This window comes from Oncorhynchus gorbuscha, unplaced genomic scaffold, assembly GCF_021184085.1.
Source record: "Oncorhynchus gorbuscha isolate QuinsamMale2020 ecotype Even-year unplaced genomic scaffold, OgorEven_v1.0 Un_scaffold_3610, whole genome shotgun sequence".
NCBI classification, from domain to species: Eukaryota; Metazoa; Chordata; class Actinopteri; order Salmoniformes; family Salmonidae; genus Oncorhynchus; species Oncorhynchus gorbuscha.
In genome coordinates this window covers 16003-40000 of record NW_025747811.1, presented here as the reverse complement: position 1 = coordinate 40000, position 23998 = coordinate 16003, and the positions used below count along the sequence as shown (strand labels likewise).

At 43.9% G+C, this 23998-nt stretch overlaps 2 protein-coding genes and 1 long non-coding RNA gene across 3 annotated transcripts in view; all 3 read right to left on the bottom strand.

The window, feature by feature from the left end:
* Positions 1–7732, bottom strand: part of LOC124028001 (coiled-coil domain-containing protein 146-like) — a 12421-nt gene extending 4689 nt beyond the window's left edge. The window contains exons 1-2 of the mRNA XM_046340164.1: positions 7643–7732; positions 1228–1398 (exon numbers count right to left, since the gene is read on the bottom strand). Coding sequence (XP_046196120.1) covers positions 1228–1335 — 108 coding nt within the window. The 5' untranslated portion in view covers positions 1336–1398; positions 7643–7732. The remainder of the gene's footprint in view (positions 1–1227; positions 1399–7642) is intronic.
* A 37-nt stretch (positions 7733–7769) lies between these two features.
* On the bottom strand, positions 7770–11425 carry LOC124028000 (coiled-coil domain-containing protein 146-like). The gene is made up of 4 exons (XM_046340162.1): positions 11278–11425; positions 10232–10305; positions 9692–9919; positions 7770–7812 (listed from the first exon to the last, which is right to left on the bottom strand). Exons 1-4 carry the CDS (start codon positions 11353–11355, stop codon positions 7770–7772), a joined length of 423 nt encoding a protein of 140 aa, XP_046196118.1. The 5' UTR covers positions 11356–11425.
* Positions 11426–11429: 4 nt separating this feature from the next.
* LOC124028002 lies at positions 11430–21679 on the bottom strand. The gene is made up of 4 exons (XR_006837535.1): positions 20816–21679; positions 16489–16698; positions 13174–13231; positions 11430–11453 (listed from the first exon to the last, which is right to left on the bottom strand). It is a non-coding gene; the product is annotated as an uncharacterized LOC124028002 (long non-coding RNA).
* Positions 21680–23998: the final 2319 nt, after the last annotated feature.

The window sequence follows — 23998 nt, the reverse complement described above, 5'->3', positions numbered from 1 at the left end:
TTGTGTGTTATCTCATGTTGTGTGTTCTCTCATGTTGTGTGTTATCTCATGTTGTGTGTTATCTCATGTTGTGTGTTATCTCATGTTGTGTGTTCTCTCATGTTGTGTGTTCTCTCATGTTGTGTGTTCTCTCATGTTGTGTGTTATCTCATGTTGTGTGTTATCTCATGTTGTGTGTTATCTCATGTTGTGTGTTATCTCATGTTGTGTGTTATCTCATGTTGTGTGTTATCTCATGTTGTGTGTTATCTCATGTTGTGTGTTATCTCATGTTGTGTGTTATCTCATGTTGTGTGTTATTTCATGTTGTGTGTTATTTCATGTTGTGTGTTATCTCATGTTGTGTGTTATCTCATGTTGTGTGTCATCTCATGTTGTGTGTCATCTCAGGTCTATATGCAAATAACCATTGCTATATATGGATCTGTGCCATTCACTTTGAACTGGACTGTGTTTACAACATGAGTGGTCGTGAGTAGATGTGTTTGATTTGAGACCAAAGCGAGAGCTGTATGTAGCACGTGTGCACATTTTGTTCATATTATTTTCTAGTTAGTGAGTTATTAGCCCAGTTCAAGATCATTTGTAGTCGTCAATAGGGGAGTGATTGCTTTCTACAAGACCACAAAAAGTGTACATTTCTAGCCATCTTTTAAAAGCCAGTCAGGGAAAGAGATTTTGTTTCGTCTTAAAGGGGAAGTGTTGTATTTTGAGACAGGCTTCAATAATTTGCCTGATTCTCTGTAATAATGGTATGGGAATAATAATGCATTTTATTGTGTAAAGTGGAGTCTTGCATCAAACAACACAACAACATTGTCAGTCAAACAGGTTCATGTCAAGTCCAGCAGGTTTTATTCAAACGTCTCATGGAATGTAGACCTACACTGAACACCACACATTGTCTGCTACTGTAGGCTGAACGATAGAACAGACATTTCCATGTTTAAATGTTATGGGATACATTTTCTGTTTTTGATGCTAGGCCACTCTGGTAGGCCTACAGACATTATGATCAAATAGCTACAGTAGCCGACCTGACCCCTGTTAAAACTGTAACTTAAAGAGGGTAGAGCCTCAGTGTTCACAGTAAACACGCGCTGGAAGTTGCACAGAATTTTAACAACGTTCAAGTTCGCGCTCAGCAGACCTGAAATTTGCCCCCAAAAATGTGAGGGAACATTGATGGTGAGATGTTCTATAGTGATCTGATATGATGTGTTTTACCTCAGCCCTGTGGCGGTCCCTGGACTTCTGCTCTCTCTCATCAGCTTTGATCTGAGTCAGACAGCTGAGGGTGTGGAGCTCCTCTCTGTGTCTGTGAGACTGTCTCATCAGCTCCTGTTCCTGTTCCACACACTGTACTATCAGCTGGGTCTCCACCTCCGCTACTGGTTGCTATGCACACACAAATGCATATATGAATCAACACACACACAAATGCATATATGAATCAACACACACACAAATGCATATATGAATCAACACACACACAAATGCATATATGAATCAACACACACACAAATGCATATATGAATCAACACACACACAAATGCATATATGAATCATATATGAATCAACACACACTTGTGCATATAACTGTCAACACACACACAAATGCATATGTCTTCATGAATCAACACACACACAAATGCATATGACAATCCACACACACACACACACACACACACACACACACACACACACACACACACACACACACACACACACACACACACACACACACACACACACACACACACACACACACACACACACACACACACACACACACACAACAACACCTCTCCTAGTATTAATGTCTCTATAACACACACACACACACACACAGATATGACCTGTCTCTACAACACACTCTCCTAGTATTAATGTCTCTATAACACACACACTCTATAACACACAGTATTAATGTCTCTATAACAACAACCTATCCTAGTATTAATGTCTCTACACAACAACCTATCCTAGTATTAATGTCACAACACAGTATTAATGTCTCTATAACAACAACCTCTCCTAGTATTAATGTCTCTACACACACAACAGTATTAATGTCATAACACACAGTATTAATGTCATAACAACAACCTGTCCTAGTATTAATGTCACACACACAACCTGTCCTACACAACAACAAACATATGCTTTATTACCTGATGAATCAAGTTTCTCTATAACAGCTTGTCCACTTCTAACTAATGTCTCTCCTGTCTTGTCTTCCTAGAAATTCTGTCACAACCTTTAGTATTAATGGGTATTGACATCCCTCTGTAACAACAACAACCTCTCCTAGTATTAATGTCTCTATAACAACAACCTCTCCTAGTATTAATGTCTCTATAACAACAATATGATTAATGTCTCTATAACAACAACCTCTCCTAGTATTAATGTCTCTATAACAACAACCTCTCCTAGTATTAATGTCTCTATAACAACAACCTCTCCTAGTATTAATGTCTCTATAACAACAACCTCTCCTAGTATTAATGTCTCTATAACAACAACCTATCCTAGTATTAATGTCTCTATAACAACAACCTCTCCTAGTATTAATGTCTCTATAACAACAACCTCTCCTAGTATTAATGTCTCTAAACAGATATGACCTGTCTCTATAACAACAACCTCTCCTAGTATTAATGTCTCTATAACAACAACCTCTCCTAGTATTAATGTCTCTATAACAACAACCTCTCCTAGTAACAACAACCTCTCCTAGTATTAATGTCTCTAAACAGATATGACCTGTCTCTATAACAACAACCTCTCCTAGTATTAATGTCTCTATAACAACAACCTCTCCTAGTATTAATGTCTCTAAACAGATATGACCTGTCTCTATAACAACAACAACCTCTCCTAGTATTAATGTCTCTATAACAACAACCTCTCCTAGTATTAATGTCTCTATAACAACAACCTCTCCTAGTATTAATGTCTCTATAACAACAACCTCTCCTAGTATTAATGTCTCTAAACAGATATGACCTGTCTCTATAACAACAACCTCTCCTAGTATTAATGTCTCTATAACAACAACCTCTCCTAGTATTAATGTCTCTATAACAACAACCTCTCCTAGTATTAATGTCTCTAAACAGATAACCTGTCTCTATAACAACAACCTCTCCTAGTATTAATGTCTCTAATGTCATAACAACAACCTCTCCTAGTATTAATGTCTCTATAACAACAACCTCTCCTAGTATTAATGTCTCTAAACAGATATGACCTGTCTCTATAACAACAACCTCTCCTAGTATTAATGTCTCTGTAACAACAACAACCTCTCCTAGTATTAATGTCTCTATAACAACAACAACCTATCCTAGTATTAATGTCTCTATAACAACAACCTCTCCTAGTATTAATGTCTCTATAACAACAACCTCTCCTAGTATTAATGTCTCTATAACAACAACCTCTCCTAGTATTAATGTCTCTAAACAGATATGACCTGTCTCTATAACAACAACCTCTCCTAGTATTAATGTCTCTATAACAACAACCTCTCCTAGTATTAATGTCTCTATAACAACAACCTAAACAGATAACTCTCTAGTATTAATGTCTCTAAACAGATATGACCTGTCTCTATAACAACAACCTCTCCTAGTATTAATGTCTCTATAACAACAACCTCTCCTAGTATTAATGTCTCTAAACAGATATGACCTGTCTCTATAACAACAACCTCTCCTAGTATTAATGTCTCTATAACAACAACCTCTCCTAGTATTAATGTCTCTATAACAACAACCTCTCCTAGTATTAATGTCTCTATAACAACAACCTCTCCTAGTATTAATGTCTCTATAACAACAACCTCTCCTAGTATTAATGTCTCTATAACAACAACCTCTCCTAGTATTAATGTCTCTAAACAGATATGACCTGTCTCTATAACAACAACCTCTCCTAGTATTAATGTCTCTATAACAACAACAACCTCTCCTAGTATTAATGTCTCTATAACAACAACCTCTCCTAGTATTAATGTCTCTATAACAACAACCTCTCCTAGTATTAATGTCTCTAAACAGATATGACCTGTCTCTATAACAACAACCTCTCCTAGTATTAATGTCTCTAAACAGATATGACCTGTCTCTATAACAACAACCTCTCCTAGTATTAATGTCTCTATAACAACAACCTCTCCTAGTATTAATGTCTCTATAACAACAACCTCTCCTAGTATTAATGTCTCTAAACAGATATGACCTGTCTCTATAACAACAACAACCTCTCCTAGTATTAATGTCTCTATAACAACAACCTCTCCTAGTATTAATGTCTCTATAACAACAACCTCTCCTAGTATTAATGTCTCTAAACAGATATGATAAACAACAACCTCTCCTAGTATTAATGTCTCTAAACAGATATGACCTGTCTCTATAACAACAACCTCTCCTAGTATTAATGTCTCTATAACAACAACCTCTCCTAGTATTAATGTCTCTATAACAACAACCTCTCCTAGTATTAATGTCTCTAAACAGATATGACCAACAACTCTCATAGTATTAATGTCTCTATAACAACAACAACCTCTCCTAGTATTAATGTCTCTATAACAACAACCTCTCCTAGTATTAATGTCTCTAAACAGATATGACCTGTCTCTATAACAACAACCTCTCCTAGTATTAATGTCTCTATAACAACAACAACCTCTCCTAGTATTAATGTCTCTATAACAACAACCTCTCCTAGTATTAATGTCTCTATAACAACAACCTCTCCTAGTATTAATGTCTCTAAACAGATATGACCTGTCTCTATAACAACAACAACCTCTCCTAGTATTAATGTCTCTATAACAACAACCTCTCCTAGTATTAATGTCTCTAAACAGATATGACCTGTCTCTATAACAACAACCTCTCCTAGTATTAATGTCTCTATAACAACAACCTCTCCTAGTATTAATGTCTCTATAACAACAACCTCTCCTAGTATTAATGTCTCTAAACAGATATGACCTGTCTCTATAACAACAACCTCTCCTAGTATTAATGTCTCTATAACAACAACCTCTCCTAGTATTAATGTCTCTATAACAACAACCACCTCTCCTAGTATTAATGTCTCTATAACAACAACCTCTCCTAGTATTAATGTCTCTATAACAACAACCTCTCCTAGTATTAATGTCTCTATAACAACAACCTCTCCTAGTATTAATGTCTCTAAACAGATATGACCTGTCTCTATAACAACAACCTCTCCTAGTATTAATGTCTCTATAACAACAACCTCTCCTAGTATTAATGTCTCTATAACAACAACCTCTCCTAGTATTAATGTCTCTATAACAACAACCTCTCCTAGTATTAATGTCTCTAAACACAGATAACATAACAACAACCTCTCCTAGTATTAATGTCTCTATAACAACAACCTCTCCTAGTATTAATGTCTCTATAACAACAACCTCTCCTAGTATTAATGTCTCTAAACAGATATGACCTGTCTCTATAACAACAACCTCTCCTAGTATTAATGTCTCTATAACAACAACCTCTCCTAGTATTAATGTCTCTATAACAACAACCTCTCCTAGTATTAATGTCTCTATAACAACAACCTCTCCTAGTATTAATGTCTCTAAACAGATATGACCTGTCTCTGTTTGAGCACAAATACTGTAGAAGAACAAGACTTTATTGTCCTTTTCAGATCACAGAAATTAATCTTATTAACCAGCCAATCACACAGCAGCAACAATGCAGTTATTTCAGAGTGGCTGTTATTACCATGGCTGCCTTCCAAATGGTACACTATTCCCTAACATAGCACCTTTTTTTCTAAGAGCACACTATCTAGAACATAAAAGGGTTCTTTGACTGTCCCCATAGAAGAACACTTTGAATAATCCTACTTGGTTCCAGGTAGAACACTTTTGGGTTACACGTAGAACCCTTTCCACAGAGGGTTCTACATGGAACCCAAAAGGGTTCTTTCTACCTGGAACTATAAAAGGGTTCTTCTATGGGGTCAGCCGAAGAACACTTTTGGAACCGTTGTTCTCTAAGAGTGTGCGGGACTTTTACAGTAGTGCCCTATTGTCAGGAACAGGGTTCCATTTGGGACGCAGGCCTCCGTTACACAGTGTTTTATACAACTGTGGCAGACGGCGAAGCTCAATCACATCACAATTACACTGAGGAAATAAATAATGACAGATAAATCATTGGATTGAGTTCATAAAACCGGGAGAACATTATATTGTGTGAGGTTTCCTTCATTAATAGGGGAAGTTCCACATGCGTCACTACACCAACGTCTGTCGTGTTTTATGGTGTCAAATCTGCTGACGCTTTTCCAGTTCCTCTCTCCGTCTGTCACTCATGTCCCATGTGGACATTTATGATCCTGTGAGTGACGTGTGTCACTGCCACTTTGATCTCTGGACACATCATCAAGGAAGCACAGAGGCTAATGAGGGGATGACATGTCAACCAATTAAAATCTATAAAATAACAAATGTTAAAGTGAGAGAGAGATACCGTTACAGAGTCCATACATGTTGAAAGTGGAGGTCGTGCAGGAGCTGTGTGTGAACTGTGAACTCCATTGACTTGTCGTGCAGCAGAGCTGTGGACCAGAACACTGTGGGCCTGTTTGGTGTTAGTGTGTGAACTGTGAACTAACTATAGACTTGGTCTTGTCATGCAGTAGCTGAGTGTGGACCAGAACACTGTGGGCCTGTTTGGTGTTAGTGTGTGAACTGTGAACTAACTGTAGACTTGGTCTTGTCATGCAGTAGCTGAGTGTGGACCAGAACACTGTGGGCCTGTTTGGTGTTAGTGTGTGAACTGTGAACTAACTGTAGACTTGGTCTTGTCATGCAGTAGCTGAGTGTGGACCAGAACACTGTGGGCCTGTTTGGTGTTAGTGTGTGAACTGTGAACTAACTGTAGACTTGGTCTTGTCATGCAGTAGCTGAGTGTGGACCAGAACACTGTGGGCCTGTTTGGTGTTAGTGTGTGAACTGTGAACTAACTGTAGACTTGGTCTTGTCATGCAGTAGCTGAGTGTGGACCAGAACACTGTGGGCCTGTTTGGTGTTAGTGTGTGAACTGTGAACTAACTGTAGACTTGGTCTTGTCATGCAGTAGCTGAGTGTGGACCAGAACACTGTGGGCCTGTTTGGTGTTAGTGTGTGAACTGTGAACTAACTGTAGACTTGGTCTTGTCATGCAGTAGCTGAGTGTGGACCAGAACACTGTGGGCCTGTTTGGTGTTAGTGTGTGAACTGTGAACTAACTATAGACTTGGTCTTGTCATGCAGTAGCTGAGTGTGGACCAGAACACTGTGGGCCTGTTTGGTGTTAGTGTGTGAACTGTGAACTAACTGTAGACTTGGTCTTGTCATGCAGTAGCTGAGTGTGGACCAGAACACTGTGGGCCTGTTTGAGCTGTGAACTGTGAACTAACTATAGACTTGGTCTTGTCATGCAGTAGCTGGTCCCTCTCACTGTGGGCCTGTTTGGTGTTAGGTGTGAACTGTGAACTAACTGTAGACTTGGTCTTGTCATGATGCAGTGGCTGTATTGTGGACCAGAACACTGTGGGCCTGTTTGGTGTTAGTGTGTGAACTGTGAACAACTGTAGACTTGGTCTTGTCATGCAGTAGCTGAGTGTAGACCAGCGCGTCCTGGGCCTGTTTGAGCTGCAGCTCCACCTTCTTCAGCTCTCTGAGCTGAGGTCCCTCTCACGCTGCTTTTGTGAGGTTCTCATGCGATGATGCAGTGGCCTGTATTGATGTCCAGCATACCTCTGACAAAGAGAGAGAGAGAGAGAGAGAGAGAGAGAGAGAGACACAGAGAGAGAGAGAGAGAGAGACAGAGAGAGAGAGAGAGAGAGAGAGAGAGAGAGAGAGACACAGAGAGAGAGAGAGAGAGAGACACAGAGGAGAGAGAGAGAGAGAGACACAGAGAGAGAGAGAGAGAGAGACACAGAGAGAGAGAGAGACACAAGAGAGAGAGAGAGAGAGAGAGAGAGAGAGAGAGAGAGAGAGAGAGAGAGAGAGAGAGAGAGAGAGAGAGAGAGAGAGAGAGAGAACTCATAGGAAAACCCCATTATCATTGTTCCCCACAGCACTGTCCCCTTATATCTGCCAAAGCCTACATAGAACCAGTAAGATAGAGAAGCTGCATATGGTTCCCATCTCAGTCTTGTTACAGTGGAATGGGTTTTTTGTGCCGTCCTTGTGCTAAGGCCAGAGGGGAGAAACAGTAAAGGCCCTGCAGGACAGGTCCCAGTGGGGGGCTCTGAGAGACAGCATCTGGACTAATGGGGACAATACAACCTAATGCATCCACATCACAATGATTGAAAACCTTGTCAAAATGAATGGGGGACACATCAAGCTCTGTCTGTTCTGTTACTGGACACATCAAGCTCTGTCTGTTCTGTTACTGGACACATCAAGCTCTGTCTGTTCTGTTACTGGACACATGAAGCTCTGTCTGTTCTGTTACTGGACACATGAAGCTCTGTCTGTTCTGTTACTGGACACATCAAGCTCTGTCTGTTCTGTTACTGGACACATCAAGCTCTGTCTGTTCTGTTACTGGACACATCAAGCTCTGTCTGTTCTGTTACTGGACACATCAAGCTCTGTCTGTTCTGTTACTGGACACATCAAGCTCTGTCTGTTCTGTTACTGGACACATCAAGCTCTGTCTGTCAAGCTCTGTCTGTTACTGGACACATCAAGCTCTGTCTGTTCTGTTACTGGACACATCAAGCTCTGTCTGTTCTGTTACTGGACACATCAAGCTCTGTCTGTTCTGTTACTGGACACATCAAGCTCTGTCTGTTACTGGACACATCAAGCTCTGTCTGTTCTGTTACTGGACACATCAAGCTCTGTCTGTTCTGTTACTGGACACATCAAGCTCTGTCTGTTCTGTGCCTGTGGCTCCAACATTTTGTGTTTTTATGCATTGTTGTTTATTCTGCACTTCACAAAATAGATGGCATCATGAGGTAGGAAAATGATGTGGATATATTGAAGCAACATCTCAAGACATTAGTCAGGAAGTTAAAGCTTGGTCCCAAATGGACAATGGCCCCAAGCATACTTCCAAAGTTGTGGCAAAATGGCTTAAGGACAAAGTCAAGGTATTGGAGTGGCCATCACAAAGCCCTGACCTCAATCCTATAGAAAATGTGTGGGCAGAACTGAAAAGGCGTGTGCGAGCAAGGAGGCCTACAAACCTGACTCAGTTACACCAGCTCTGTCAGGAGGAATGGGCCAAAATTCACCCAACTTATTGTGGGAAGCTTGTGGAAGACTACCCAAAACAATGGACTCAAGTTATACAATTTAAAGGCAATGCAAGCAAATACTAATTGAGTGTATGTAAACTTCTGACCCACTGGGAATGTGATGAAATAAATAAAAGCTGAAATAATAATAATAATAATTATTATATTATTCTGATATTTCACATTCTTAAAATAAAGTGGTGATCCTAACTGACCTAAAACAGGGATTTTTACTTGGATTAAATGTCAGGAATTGTGAAAAACTGAGTGTAAATGTATCTGGCTATGGTACATGTAAACTTCTGACTTCAACTGTAGGTACTATCGCTGCATACAGATGCTGCTCTAGATACATGGACATTGTCTGCCGCCTGTCCTGTACCTCTGTCCCATCATAATGACCTCCTTCTCCTTGGTCATCTCCTGCTCTTTCTGCAGCATGCTGTGTTCCCTCTCGGCAGCCTCCAGGTGTGCCCTGCGCCCCTCCACCTGCCTCCTCACCTCCCTCTTCTCCTCCTCCAGGGAGCGACAGCGAGCCTCTGTCCTCTTCTGCAGAGCCGCCACCTCAGACAGCTGCTCGTCTAGGGCCGCCTTACTTTTCTCAACCTCCCTGGCCACCACAGAGGAAGACATGCATGACACCAGGCTGGTAGACTGTAGGCTTAACCCAGCGAGCAAAACAGCCTGCAAAGACGTCATTCCAGACAGTTTTGGCAGAGACATTGGTCTGTAGGGTTAGCCGTTTACTCTTGGTAGGTGCCCCAAAAAACTGTGGACTGGTTCAAGGTTTACGTTGGGAGTCTCCCTTCCATGACTCATGAACATGGCCTTACTTCCTGCTTTAGTAGCTCCAGAGTTAGTTATGAAGGTTATGTAGCACATCACCAATACATGAATTCATAGCCAGACACATCTTACGTACATCTTTTTCCTGTTGATCCTCTCAATCTCCTTCCCCAACTGGCCAGGAACAGACAGAAGCTGGGCCAACTCAGCCTGGTGACACAGGACGACACGCCGTAGAGAAGGACATTATAGGAAGACTAATGAGTTCTTCTATTTCAATGGTTTTAAATCATGCCCTTCTCTATGTTGTTTTAAACACAAGACTGACCCTCTACCACTCTCTGCTACCACCCACTCTCCCAACACCCCACTACCACTCTAACACCCCACTACCCACCCTCTACCACAACACCCCTCTACCACTCCTCTGCCCACCCTCTGCCCACCCTCTACCACTCTCTACCCCCTCTACCACCCTACTAACCACCCTCTAACACACCCCTCTACCACCCTCACCCCTCTACCACCCTCTACCACTCCCCAACACCCCTCTACCCTCTACCACCCTCTAACACCCCTCTACCACTCCCTAACACCCCTCTACCACTCCCTAACACCCCTTGTTTACCACTCCCTAACACCCCTCTAACACCCCCTGTCCTCTCACCCCTCTACCACTCCCTCTAACACCCTCTACCACTCCCTCTCCCTCACCCCTCTACCACCCTGGTCACCACTCCTCTAACACCCCTCTACCACCCTCCTCTAACACCCCTCTACCACTCCCTCTACCACACCCTGTGCCCACCCTCTACCACCCTCTACCACCCTCTACCACCCTCTACCACCCTCTACCACCCTCTGCCCTCCCTCTACCACCCTCTACCACCCTCTGCCCTCCCTCTATCTGTCCCACCCTCTACCACCCTCTACCACCCTCTGCCCTCCCTCTACCACCCTCTACCACCCTCTACCACCCTCTGCCCTCCCTCTACCACCCTCTGCCCTCCCTCTGCCCTCCCTCTCCTGCCCACCCTCTCCTCTGCCCACCCTCTGCCCACCCTCTGCCCACCCTCTGCCCTCACCCTCTGCCCTCCTCTGCCCACCCTCTACCACCCTGTGCCCTCCCTCTACCACCCTGTGCCCTCCCTCTACCACCCTCTGCCCGCTCCAACCTGTCACCTGGTTGTTTACTATGCTGTCCTTCTTGTGGTCCAGTTCTCTCTGCTCCCTGGTCATCAGTTTGTGTCTGGCCTCCATGTCCTCCAGCAGGCTGTGTATCTCCTGTCTCCTCTGAGACACCTCCTTCCTCAGCTCCTCACTGCTGTCCTTCAGGCCTTCGCACGCTTCTCCAGCTCCTGAGGACACACCAGGAAATGGCTTATGGGACATACAAAACACATCAACATTGAGACAAATACACATTCATGCAAGTGCAAATCATGGACACACACACAGTACTGTGCCAGCTATTTGAAGGGGATATCAAAGGTAATAGCTGGGTCGTGACTTTCCTGGGAGTCTGACTATATAAATCCATGTGATTATAGTGTAGCTGTAATGGGTGTTAAAAAGTAACTACTATTTAACTGTAACCAAACCAACTGTAATAACAAGTTCATTAAAGGAGTAATGTAAAATATCATTAGATCAATGATCGGGCCTCACTTAGTGGTAGACACAGAACCATGTATGGTACCACAACCCAGTGACAACGAGGAGACAGAACCATGTATGGTACCACGACCCAGTGACAACGAGGAGACAGAACCATGTATGGTACCACGACCCAGTGACAACGAGGAGACAGAACCATGTATGGTACCACGACCCAGTGACAACGAGGAGACAGAACCATGTATGGTACCACGACCCAGTGACAACGAGGAGACAGAACCATGTATGGTACCACGACCCAGTGACAACGAGGAGACAGAACCATGTATGGTACCACGTGACCCAGAACCATGACACGTGTCAGTGACGAGGAGACAGAACCATGTATGGTACCACGACCCAGTGACAACGAGGAGACAGAACCATGTAAGGTACCCCCTTACCCAGTGTCTGGTACAACCCAGTGAGGAGACAGAACCATGTATGGTACCACGACCCAGTGACAACGAGGAGACAGAACCATGTATGGTACCACGACCCAGTGACAACGAGGAGACAGAACCATGTATGGTACCACGACCCAGTGACAACGAGGAGACAGAACCATGTATGGTACCACGACCCAGTGACAACGAGGAGACAGAACCATGTATGGTACCACGACCCAGTGACAACGAGGAGACAGAACCATGTATGGTACCACGACCCAGTGACAACGAGGAGACAGAACCATGTATGGTACCAGTTGACAAAACCATGCAGTGACAACGAGGAGACAGAACCATGTATGGTACCACAACCCAGTGACAACGAGGAGACAGAACCATGTATGGTACCACAACCCAGTGACAACGAGGAGACAGAACCATGTATGGTACCACGACCCAGTGACAACGAGGGGACAGAACCATGTATGGTACCACCCAGTGACCCAGAACCATGTATGGTACAACCCAGTGAGGAGACAGAACCATGTATGGTACCACGAACCCAGTGACAACGAGGAGACAGAACCATGTATGGTACCACAACCCAGTGACAACGAGGAGACAGAACCATGTATGGTACCACGACCCAGTGACAACGAGGGGACAGAACCATGTATGGTACCACGACCCAGTGACAACGAGGAGACAGAACATGTGACACGACGAGGGGACAGAACCATGTATGGTACCACAACCCAGTGACAACGAGGAGACTGAACCATGTGAAGAAGCCAGCCTCATTAATCAAGCATTTGGACAAGGATGCCTGTATGGTACGCAGCAAAGACACCGTCTGTTTCTCTGTCCTTTCACTGTGTGTGTCATTTCTCTGCTTCTAAATGAGGGATTTACTGCTGTAGGTGTGTCATGCTGTGGAATGTCATGCTGTGGTGTATGATGGGACAGATCATGTGAATGACTATCAATGGGAGATAAATCTGTGACTGTTGCACTGTTGCGCTGAGATACTTACAACTGGTTTGGGTTGAGACTCATACTCTTTCTCCAGGCAAAGCTTCTCTTCTGTGAGACTGTAAACAGACACGGCATCATTTACAGCACGTGGAAGACTCCTTCCGCGGAGGGCCGAGTGTCTGCAGGCTTTCACTCTTCACTTGTGCTTGACTGATGAATTCAGGTCACTAATTACTAAGGAACTCCCCTTACCTGGTTGTCTAGGTCTTAATTGAAAAGAAAAACCTAAAACCCACAGACACTAGGACCTCCGTGGAATGATGTCGACACCCGTGATTTAGAGGAAGGAACAAGAGGAAGGAACGTGAACATAAATTCTCAGAAATACAGAAAGATGAAAAAATGACCAACGTTGACAACAAGCTTGGAAACAAGTGGCTGTGCAATATGCTCAAGTAACCTTGCCTCGGCCTCAGCTCAACCCCCTAACATAGTGGTGGAGGACAGACGACCAGGGTTCTACTGTAACTCAGTTGATAAAACAGGCAGGGAAATACGGCCATGTAGCCATACTGAAAATATGTATTGCTTTCAGAAAAGTGTTGGTCAAATTCTGAGCGTTTCTTGGCAACATCTGAGTGAAACAGTGGTTTGTCAGTGCTTGCTACTATGTGAAAGGTTCAACTGAGTTCAACTGTTGACAGGGTTCAGGTATTTAAGTCCAGCAGTAGATATTACATTCCTGACACGTGTAAAATCTCCTCAGTGAGAAATTGCTGGATGGACAGACAGCCCTCCAGGCTACTTTCACAGCACTTGTGTTGCTTCCTGGTCAGCTGTAAATACTGCATTTGAAGCAAATGACTGACAGTTGAATTCCTTAAAATCTGTCTGGCTTGTGATCAAGGGCTTAACATTGCACATCTGAAGACATATCTTCCCAGTGAGCATCTGTCTGTCGTATGGAGGGTAATTCACCAGGGGAAGAGGCTGCCAAACGGACTGTCAGAGCTATACGCATCCACAAGATAATATACAACAAGAGACAGCCGACTTCATTACAACATCTAGTCAGAATGCAATGTAAGCAATGCTTTTCATTTAGCCTCATATTTCAATTACTGCTGTAGGCCTTCTCATCTTAACAATAGGAACAACATTTACCCACAGATACGTAGGCCTTCTCATCTTAACAATAGGAACAACATTTACCCACAGATACGTAGGCCTTCTCATCTTAACAATAGGAACAACATTTACCCACAGATACGTAGGCCTTCTCATCTTAACAATAGGAACAACATTTACCCACAGATACGTAGGCCTTCTCATCTTAACAATAGGAACAACATTTACCCACAGATACGTAGGCCTTCTCATCTTAACAATGTGAATATCATTTACCCACAGATAGGAAGGTCATATCTTCAGGAACAATGTGAATATCATTTACCCACAGATAGGAAGGTCATATCTTCAGGAACAATGTGAATATCATTTACCCACAGATACGAAGGTCATATCTTTAGGAACAATGTGAATATCATTTACCCACAGATAGGAAGGTCATATCTTCAGGAACAATGTGAATATCATTTACCCACAGATACGAAGGTCATATCTTCAGGAACAATGTGTTCTAGGCCCCGTCCCTGGTGAATCATAGTGTACGTCTCAAATGGTACCCTAATCTCTATGTAGTGCACTACTTTTGACCAGAGCCCTATGGTCCCTGGTCTAATGTAGCGCATTATATAGAGAATAGGGTGCCATTTGGGACAGCCAGAGCCGTATTGTAGTCCTTGCTGATTAAATGACTGATGAAGAGACCTTTCCTTTCATATCCTCTTTCTTAGTTTTTCACACAAGCTTGTTTCATCAGTTGCTAAGCAATGTTCCAATGGCCTCTCCGTGGCCTTTCTAACTGTGTGTGTTGTGCAGAGAGAGGACAGCGCCGTTCTTTTCCGTGCTGTGTTTCGGAGGCGTGCTTGACCTTTCGGACACAAGGACAGGAGTGTTGTTGAGAACACGTGGAGGAGACTAGTGACACAGCTGGCTAGAGGCAGAGGAACACCTAATAATGAATCATTTGGTGGGTTATATTTGTCCTGTGTGAAATGGAAATGTGTTTATTGCATATCCCCCTGAGACACCCTCAGAGAGTGGGGTCACAGCCAGGGTCAGCCATTATCAACAGCAACCTTGGAGCTAATTAGGTTAAGGGCCTTGTCAAGGGCACAATGGCAGATTTTTCACTTTGTCGCTAAGGGATTCGAAGTGACCTTTCAGTTACTGGCCCAACGCTCTTACTCCTAGGCTACATGCCGCACATACCACTTCCAGGACTGACTGGACTAAAGTGGCTCAAGAGCTGGGCATACCCTTAACCCCAGACAGAGACAGACCAGACAGACAGATAGGACAGACAGACACAGACCAGACAGACAGACAGACCATAGACACAGACAGATAGACAGACAGACAGACAGACAGACAGACAAGACAGACAGACAGACTTGACAGACAGACAGACAGACAGACACAGACAGACAGACAGACAGACACAGACAGACAGACAGAGACAGACAGATAGACAGACAGAGACAGACAGACAGACAGACACACAGACAGACAGACAGACAGACAGACAGATAGACAGACAGACACAGACAGACAGACACACACAGACAGACAGACACACAGACACACAGACAGACAGACAGACACAGACAGACAGATACAGACAACACAGACAGACGACAGACACAGACAGATAGACAGACAGACAGATACAGACACAGACAGATAGACAGACACAGACAGATACACAGACAGATAGACAGACAGACAGACAGACAGACAGACAGACAGACAGACAGACAGACAGACAGACAGACAGATGACAGACAGACAGATACAGACAGATACACACAGACAGATACAGACAGACAGATACACACAGACAGATACAGACAGACAGACAGACACACAGACACACAGACAGATAGGAAGACATACACACAGACAGACACACAGACAGACAGACAGACAGATAGTCACACAGACAGACAGACAGATACAGACAGACAGACACAGACAGATACACACAGACAGATACACACAGACAGATACACACAGACAGACACAGACAGACACACAGACAGATACACACAGACAGATACACACAGACAGACAGACACACAGACAGACAGACAGACAGACAGACAGACACACAGACAGACAGACAGACACAGACAGACAGACACACAGACAGAGACAGATAGACACAGACAGACAGACAGACAGATAGACACACATCACACAGACATTCTCTCTCTCTACGCTAGGCTCTAGTCAGTGTGTGTGTCCTCACCACTCTAGCTGGTAGTTCATCTGGTAGTCCCTCTCCTCTGCCTGATGCAGGTCGTTGTGGAACTTGAGGAGCTGCTGTCTCATGCGGCTGACCTCTGTGTCCGGCCCCTCAGGGAACTGCTCAGCCGTCTCCAGATCTCTCTGCTGGCGCTCCAGCTCTGCTCTGAACTGCTTGGCCTCCTGCAGCAGCCGGATCTCTGACTGCTGAGACCTGGGGTGGGGAGATGGGAGTCACAGACAGACACAGACAGATCTCTGACTGCTGAGAGCTGGGGTGGGGAGATGGGAGTCACAGACAGATCTCTGACTGCTGAGAGCTGGGGTGGGGAGATGGGAGTCACAGACAGATCTCTGACTGCTGAGAGCTGGGGTGGGGAGATGGGAGTCACAGACAGATCTCTGACTGCTGAGAGCTGGGGTGGGGAGATGGGAGTCACAGACAGATCTCTGACTGCTGAGAGCTGGGGTGGGGAGATGGGAGTCACAGACAGATCTCTGACTGCTGAGAGCTGGGGTGGGTAATGAGAGTCACAGACAGACACAGGTACTTATGGGTCATATGACAGGGCAGAGATGTGGTCAGCTGGCTCAGCTCATCACCTCAGGTAGGAGGGGAATCACACAGGTCCTAGTGGCACACAGACACAGATGCTGGTAGGGACCAGCCTCTGTCACAGACTTTCACCTCAACTGGGCGTCCAGATGGGTAGTTATACACTGAGTCTACAAAACATTAGGAACACCTTCCTAATATTGAGATGCACCCGCTTTCGCCCCCAGATCAGCCTCAATCCTCTGGGCATGGACTCTACAAGGTGTCGAGATGGCGTTCCAGACAGGGAGGCCGGCCCATGTTGACTCAATGCTTCCGATAGTTGTGTCAAGTTGGCTGGATGTCCTTTGGATGGTGGACCATTCTTGATACACACAGGAAAAGGTTGAAAAACCCAGCAGCGTTGCAGTTCTTAACACAAACCGGTCCTCCTGGTACCTACTAACAGACCCTGTTCAAAGGCACTTATTTTGTCTTACCCACACAGACACAATCCATGTCTCAACTGTCTCAAGGCTTAAACATCCTTCTTTAACCCGTCTCCTCCCCTTCATCTACACTGACTGAAGTGGATTTAACAAGTGACATCAATGAGGGATCATATCTTTCACCTGGATTCACCTGTTCAGTCTGTCATGGAAACAATATCATGTTCATAATGCTTTTTATACTCAGGGTATACAGGAACTGATGGGTCATGTTAAACAAACCGGTCCTTCTGGTAGCTCAGTTGGTCAGAGCATGGCGCTTGTCTTACGCCAGGGTAGTGGGTCTCGATCCTCAAGGACCACCCATCTTTAATGTATGCACACATGACTGTAAGTGGATTTAAAAGCGTCTGCTAAATGGCATATATTATTATTGGGTTATGTTAAACAGGTACTGATGGGTCATGTTAAACAGGTACTGATGGGTCATGTTAAACAGGAACTGATGGGTCATGTTAAACATGTACTGATGGGTCATGTTAAACAGGAACTGATGGGTCATGTTAAACATGTACTGATGGGTCATGTTAAACAGGAACTGATGGGTCATGTTAAACAGGTACTGATGGGTCATTTTAAACAGGAACTGATGGGTCATTTTAAACAGGAACTGATGGGTCATTTTAAACAGGTACTGATGGGTCATGTTAAACATGTACTGATGGGTCATGTTAAACATGTACTGATGGGTCATGTTAAACATGTACTGATGGGTCATGTTAAACAGGAACTGATGGGTCATGTTAAACATGTACTGATGGGTCATGTTAAACATGTACTGATGGGTCATGTTAAACAGGAACTGATGGGTCATGTTAAACAGGTACTGATGGGTCATGTTAAACAGGAACTGATGGGTCATGTTAAACAGGTACTGATGGGTCATGTTAAACAGGTACTGATGGGTCATTTTAAACAGGTACTGATGGGTCATTTAAACAGGAACTGATGGGTCATGTTAAACATGTACTGATGGGTCATTTTAAACAGGTACTGATGGGTCATTTAAACAGGTACTGATGGGTCATTTTAAACAGGAACTGATGAGGTCATTTAAACATTTACATTTAAGTCATTTAAACAGGTAACTGATGGGTCATGTTAAACAGGAACTGATGGGTCATGTTAAACATGTACTGATGGGTCATGTTAAACAGGTACTGATGGGTCATGTTAAACAGGTACTGATGGGTCATTTTAAACAGGTACTGATGGGTCATTTTAAACAGGAACTGATGGGTCATGTTAAACAGGAACTGATGGGTCATTTTAAACAGGAACTGATGGGTCATGTTAAACAGGAACTGATGGGTCATGTTAAACAGGAACTGATGGGTCATGTTAAACATGTACTGATGGGTCATGTTAAACAGGAACTGATGGGTCATGTTAAACAGGAACTGATGGGTCATTTTAAACAGGAACTGATGGGTCATGTTAAACAGGAACTGATGGGTCATGTTAAACAGGAACTGATGGGTCATGTTAAACAGGAACTGATGGGTCATGTTAAACAGGTACTGATGGGTCATGTTAAACAGGTACTGATGGGTCATGTTAAACAGGAACTGATGGGTCATGTTAAACAGGTACTGATGGGTCATGTTAAACAGGTACTGATGGGTCATGTTAAACAGGAACTGATGGGTCATGTTAAACAGGAACTGATGGGTCATGTTAAACAGGAACTGATGGGTCATGTTAAACAGGAACTGATGGGTCATGTTAAACAGGAACTGATGGGTCATGTTAAACAGGAACTGATGGGTCATGTTAAACAGGAACTGATGGGTCATGTTAAACAGGAACTGATGGGTCATGTTAAACAGGAACTGATGGGTCATGTTAAACAGGAACTGATGGGTCATGTTAAACATGTACTGATGGGTCATTTTAAACATGTACTGATGGGTCATGTTAAACAGGAACTGATGGGTCATGTTAAACATGTACTGATGGGTCATGTTAAACAGGAACTGATGGGTCATGTTAAACAGGAACTGATGGGTCATGTTAAACAGGAACTGATGGGTCATGTTAAACAGGAACTGATGGGTCATGTTAAACAGGAACTGATGGGTCATGTTAAACAGGTACTGATGGGTCATGTTAAACAGGAACTGATGGGTCATGTTAAATAGGAACTGATGGGTCATGTTAAACAGGTACTGATGGGTCATGTTAAACAGGTACTGATGGGTCATTTTAAACAGGTACTGATGGGTCATTTTAAACAGGAACTGATGGGTCATGTTAAACATGTACTGATGGGTCATTTTAAACAGGTACTGATGGGTCATTTTAAACAGGTACTGATGGGTCATTTTAAACAGGAACTGATGAGTCATTTACATTTACATTTAAGTCATTTAAACAGGTACTGATGGGTCATTTAAACAGGAACTGATGGGTCATGTTAAACATGTACTGATGGGTCATGTTAAACAGGTACTGATGGGTCATGTTAAACAGGTACTGATGGGTCATGTTAAACAGGAACTGATGGGTCATGTTAAACAGGTACTGATGGGTCATTTTAAACAGGTACTGATGGGTCATTTTAAACAGGTACTGATGGGTCATTTTAAACAGGAACTGATGGGTCATGTTAAACAGGAACTGATGGGTCATTTTAAACAGGTACTGATGGGTCATTTTAAACAGGAACTGATGAGTCATTTTACATTTACATTTAAGTCATTTAAACAGGCTCTTACTGATGGGTCATGTTAAACAGGTACTGATGGGTCATGTTAAACAGGTACTGATGGGTCATGTTAAACAGGTACTGATGGGTCATTTTAAACAGGTACTGATGGGTCATGTTAAACAGGTACTGATGGGTCATGTTAAACAGGAACTGATGGGTCATTTTAAACAGGAACTGATGGGTCATGTTAAACAGGAACTGATGGGTCATGTTAAACAGGAACTGATGGGTCATGTTAAACAGGAACTGATGGGTCATGTTAAACAGGAACTGATGGGTCATGTTAAACATGTACTGATGGGTCATTTTAAACAGGTACTGATGGGTCATGTTAAACAGGAACTGATGGGTCATGTTAAACAGGAACTGATGGGTCATGTTAAACAGGAACTGATGGGTCATGTTAAACAGGAACTGATGGGTCATTTTAAACAGGTATTGATGGGTCATGTTAAACAGGTACTGATGGGTCAATAATATGGCACAGGTCCATTCCAGTCCTCATACAGAGTGGCTGGTGTTATCCATGTAAACGTGTAAGGAGCGTCTATGGACAGGGAGAGATGAGATCACTTACCTTTTCAAGGTGTCATGGAGGAGGCTGAAACTGGCTTTGAGCTTCGCTGCTTTGGTCCCGCTGATCTTCCCAGTAGAGAACAGCTACGAGAGAACAACATGCTTCTTTCAATAATCATCTGCTTGAAGCCGTGGACCAGAATCAGCATCTGGGAAGCCATCCATGTCTCTCCATCTGACCACAGAGCGATTAGCTCTCCTTGCACATGTCAAATAAAAGCTCAACCACACAGATTAGATGGTTCCAGTGGCTGTAAACAAGTCTGTTGTTTACACCCCACCTCTCTAGTGTTTATCACCGTGCCAACGCTACAGAACATCTGTGTTTGCTTCAACTACAAAGGAACAAAAACAGAACTCCACATCCCTAAACGCAATTCAGTTGCTATTCAGCGAGAAAACTCTTTATCCAGCTGATTTTCACAGAGTCAGGCTTGATCTTCACAGAGCCAGGCTGATTTTCACAAAGACAGGCTGATGTTCAGAGCCAGGCTGATCTTCACAGAGCCAGGCTGATTTTCACAGAGCCAGGCTGATTTTCACAGAGCCAGGCTGATCTTCACAGAGCCAGGCTGATCTTCACAGAGCCAGGCTGTGATGGTTGGAATGATGAAAGACACATCAAACAGCCAACACGTGTGCATCACTGATGCTTTAGGTGATTGTCTTAGATCAGAGTGAACTACCACACTGTGAAACGTTATAATGACTTCCTCTCACCGGGGAGCTACAGCTGGCAGAAAACAACTGATACCTTTGGATTCATCTCATTAGAGTTCATCACAGTGCTGCAGGTTTACTGGAAAACCCCATGTCTTAAAAGGAACATGGAGAATAACCAATGTATAGAATCATGTATTATTGACCTGAGGCTGGTTGCACACAGTCATACAGGTATAGAGACACATAGGACTACAGGTATAGAGACACACATAGGACTACAGGTATAGAGACACACATAGGACTACAGGTATAGAGACACACATAGGACTACAGGTATAGAGACACACATAGGACTACAGGTATAGAGACACACATAGGACTACAGGTATAGAGACACACATAGGACTACAGGTATAGAGACACACATAGGACTACAGGTATAGAGACACACATAGGACTACAGGTATAGAGACACACATAGGACTACAGGTATAGAGACACACATAGGACTACAGGTATAGAGACACACATAGGACTACAGGTATAGAGACACATAGGACTACAGGTATAGAGACACACATAGGACTACAGGTATAGAGAGACACATAGGACTACAGGTATAGAGAGACACAGGACTACAGGTATAGAGACACACATAGGACTACAGGTATAGAGACACACATAGGACTACAGGTATAGAGACACACATAGGACTACAGGTATAGAGACACACATAGGACTACAGGTATAGAGACACACATAGGACTACAGGTATATGTCAGGACCCGGTACGAACCCGGGTCTCCGGAGTGAGAAACAGTCACTAAACGAACTGAGCCACGAATAGTCAGCAGAACCCAGAAGATGAGGCAGACACAGCAGTACTTGAGACGGTGTATTAAATGAAGTAAAAAGTGAAGTTCTTCAGGAAAACATGTAACTCCACAACCTCAAAAGGAATTCCACAAGAACAAAGGTAATCCTCCAAGACAAAAAGGTAAATCCACAAGGTGGAAGGTATAGCACAAAAAAGACTCAAAAGATACTTAAAAACAAACTAGAACAAAAAACAGAATTCCACAAGAGTCCACCGGGATCAACAAGAGTTCACAGAGTACTAGGGCTGGGTGCTAACATACAAACACAGAGCAAAGAACTGAGTAAAACAAAGGGTTTAAATACAATCAGGGGAAACGAGGCACAGGTGCAAATAATAATGGGGATCAAGGGAAAACAAAAGGTCAAAAGGCACAATGGGGGCATCTAGTGACCAAAAACCGGAACAACCCTGGCCAAATCCTGACAGAATCCCCCCTAGGAACGGCTCTGACGTTCCTACCAGCTCTCTCAGGGTGGAGGGCCCTGAACTGACGAATGAGGTCAGGGTCCAGTATGTCTTTGGCAGGAACCCAGGAGCGCTCCTCGGGACCGTAGCCTTCCCAGTCCACCAGATACTGCCAGGACCGCTGCACCCGGCGGGAATCCAGTATCCGATGGACGGTATAAGCCGGCTGGCCTCCAATGACACGAGGCGGAGGGGGAGGTCTGTCTGCCGGGACAAGGGAGAAAAAACAACAGGTTTTAATAAGGAAATGTGAAACGTGGGATTAATCTTAAGGGATCTGGGTAAGTGTAGGCGATAAGAAACAGGGTTAACTCTCCTGGCAACCTTAAAGGGACCGATGTATTTTGGGACAGCTTGCGAGACTCCACCCGTAGTGGTAAGTCTCTTGTGGAGAGCCAGACTCTCTGGCCGGGCGCAGGGTAGGCCCGGGACGGCGACGTCTGTTGGCTTGTTGTTGGTACCTCTGTGAGGAACGCATAAGATTAAGACGGGTCTTCCTCCACATAAGCCGACAGCGTCTGACGAACTTCAAGGCTGAAGGCACTCTGACTTCTGCCTCCTGGTCCGGGAACAATGGAGGGGCATAGCCAAACTGACACTCGTGCGGGGACATACCAGTGGAGGAGGAGCGCAAGGTGTTGTGCGCGTATTCGGCCCAAACAATGAAGGACGGCCATGTGGACGGGTTGTTACGAGTCATACATCGGAGGGTGGTTTCCAGCTCTTGATTCATCCTCTCAGTTTGGCCGTTGGACTCCGGATGGTACCCTGAAGATAGACTGGCAGAAGCCCCCGTGGTCCTTCTGTAGCTCAGTTGGTAGAGCATGGTGCTTGTAACGCCAGGGTAGTGGGTTCGATTCCCGGGATCACCCATACGTAGAATGTATGCACACATGACTGTAAGTCGCTTTGGATAAAAGCGTCTGCTAAATGGCATATATTATTATTATTATAGTTGGCAGAAGGCCTTCCAAAACCTAGAGGCGAACTGGGGACCTCTGTCAGAAACCATATCTTGAGGAATGCCGAAGACTCGGAACACATGATTAATTACCAACTCAGCCGTTTCCATGGCAGAAGGTAACTTAGTCAGAGGGACGAACCTGGCCGCCTTTGAAAACCTGTCGATTATGACTAGGATAGTAGTATTGCCATGGGATGGAGGAAGGCCAGTAA

Coding starts and splice junctions, on each gene's coding strand:
- LOC124028000 (XM_046340162.1), bottom strand. CDS start 11,355: ATGGAGGCCAGACACAAACTGATGACCAGGGAGCAGAGAGAACTGGAC. Junction 10,306..11,277: donor ACAGCATAGTAAACAACCAG/GTGACAGGTTGG, acceptor CTGTGTCACCAG/GCTGAGTTGGCCCAGCTTCT. Junction 9,920..10,231: donor AGGATCAACAGGAAAAAGAT/GTACGTAAGATG, acceptor TGTGGTGGCCAG/GGAGGTTGAGAAAAGTAAGG.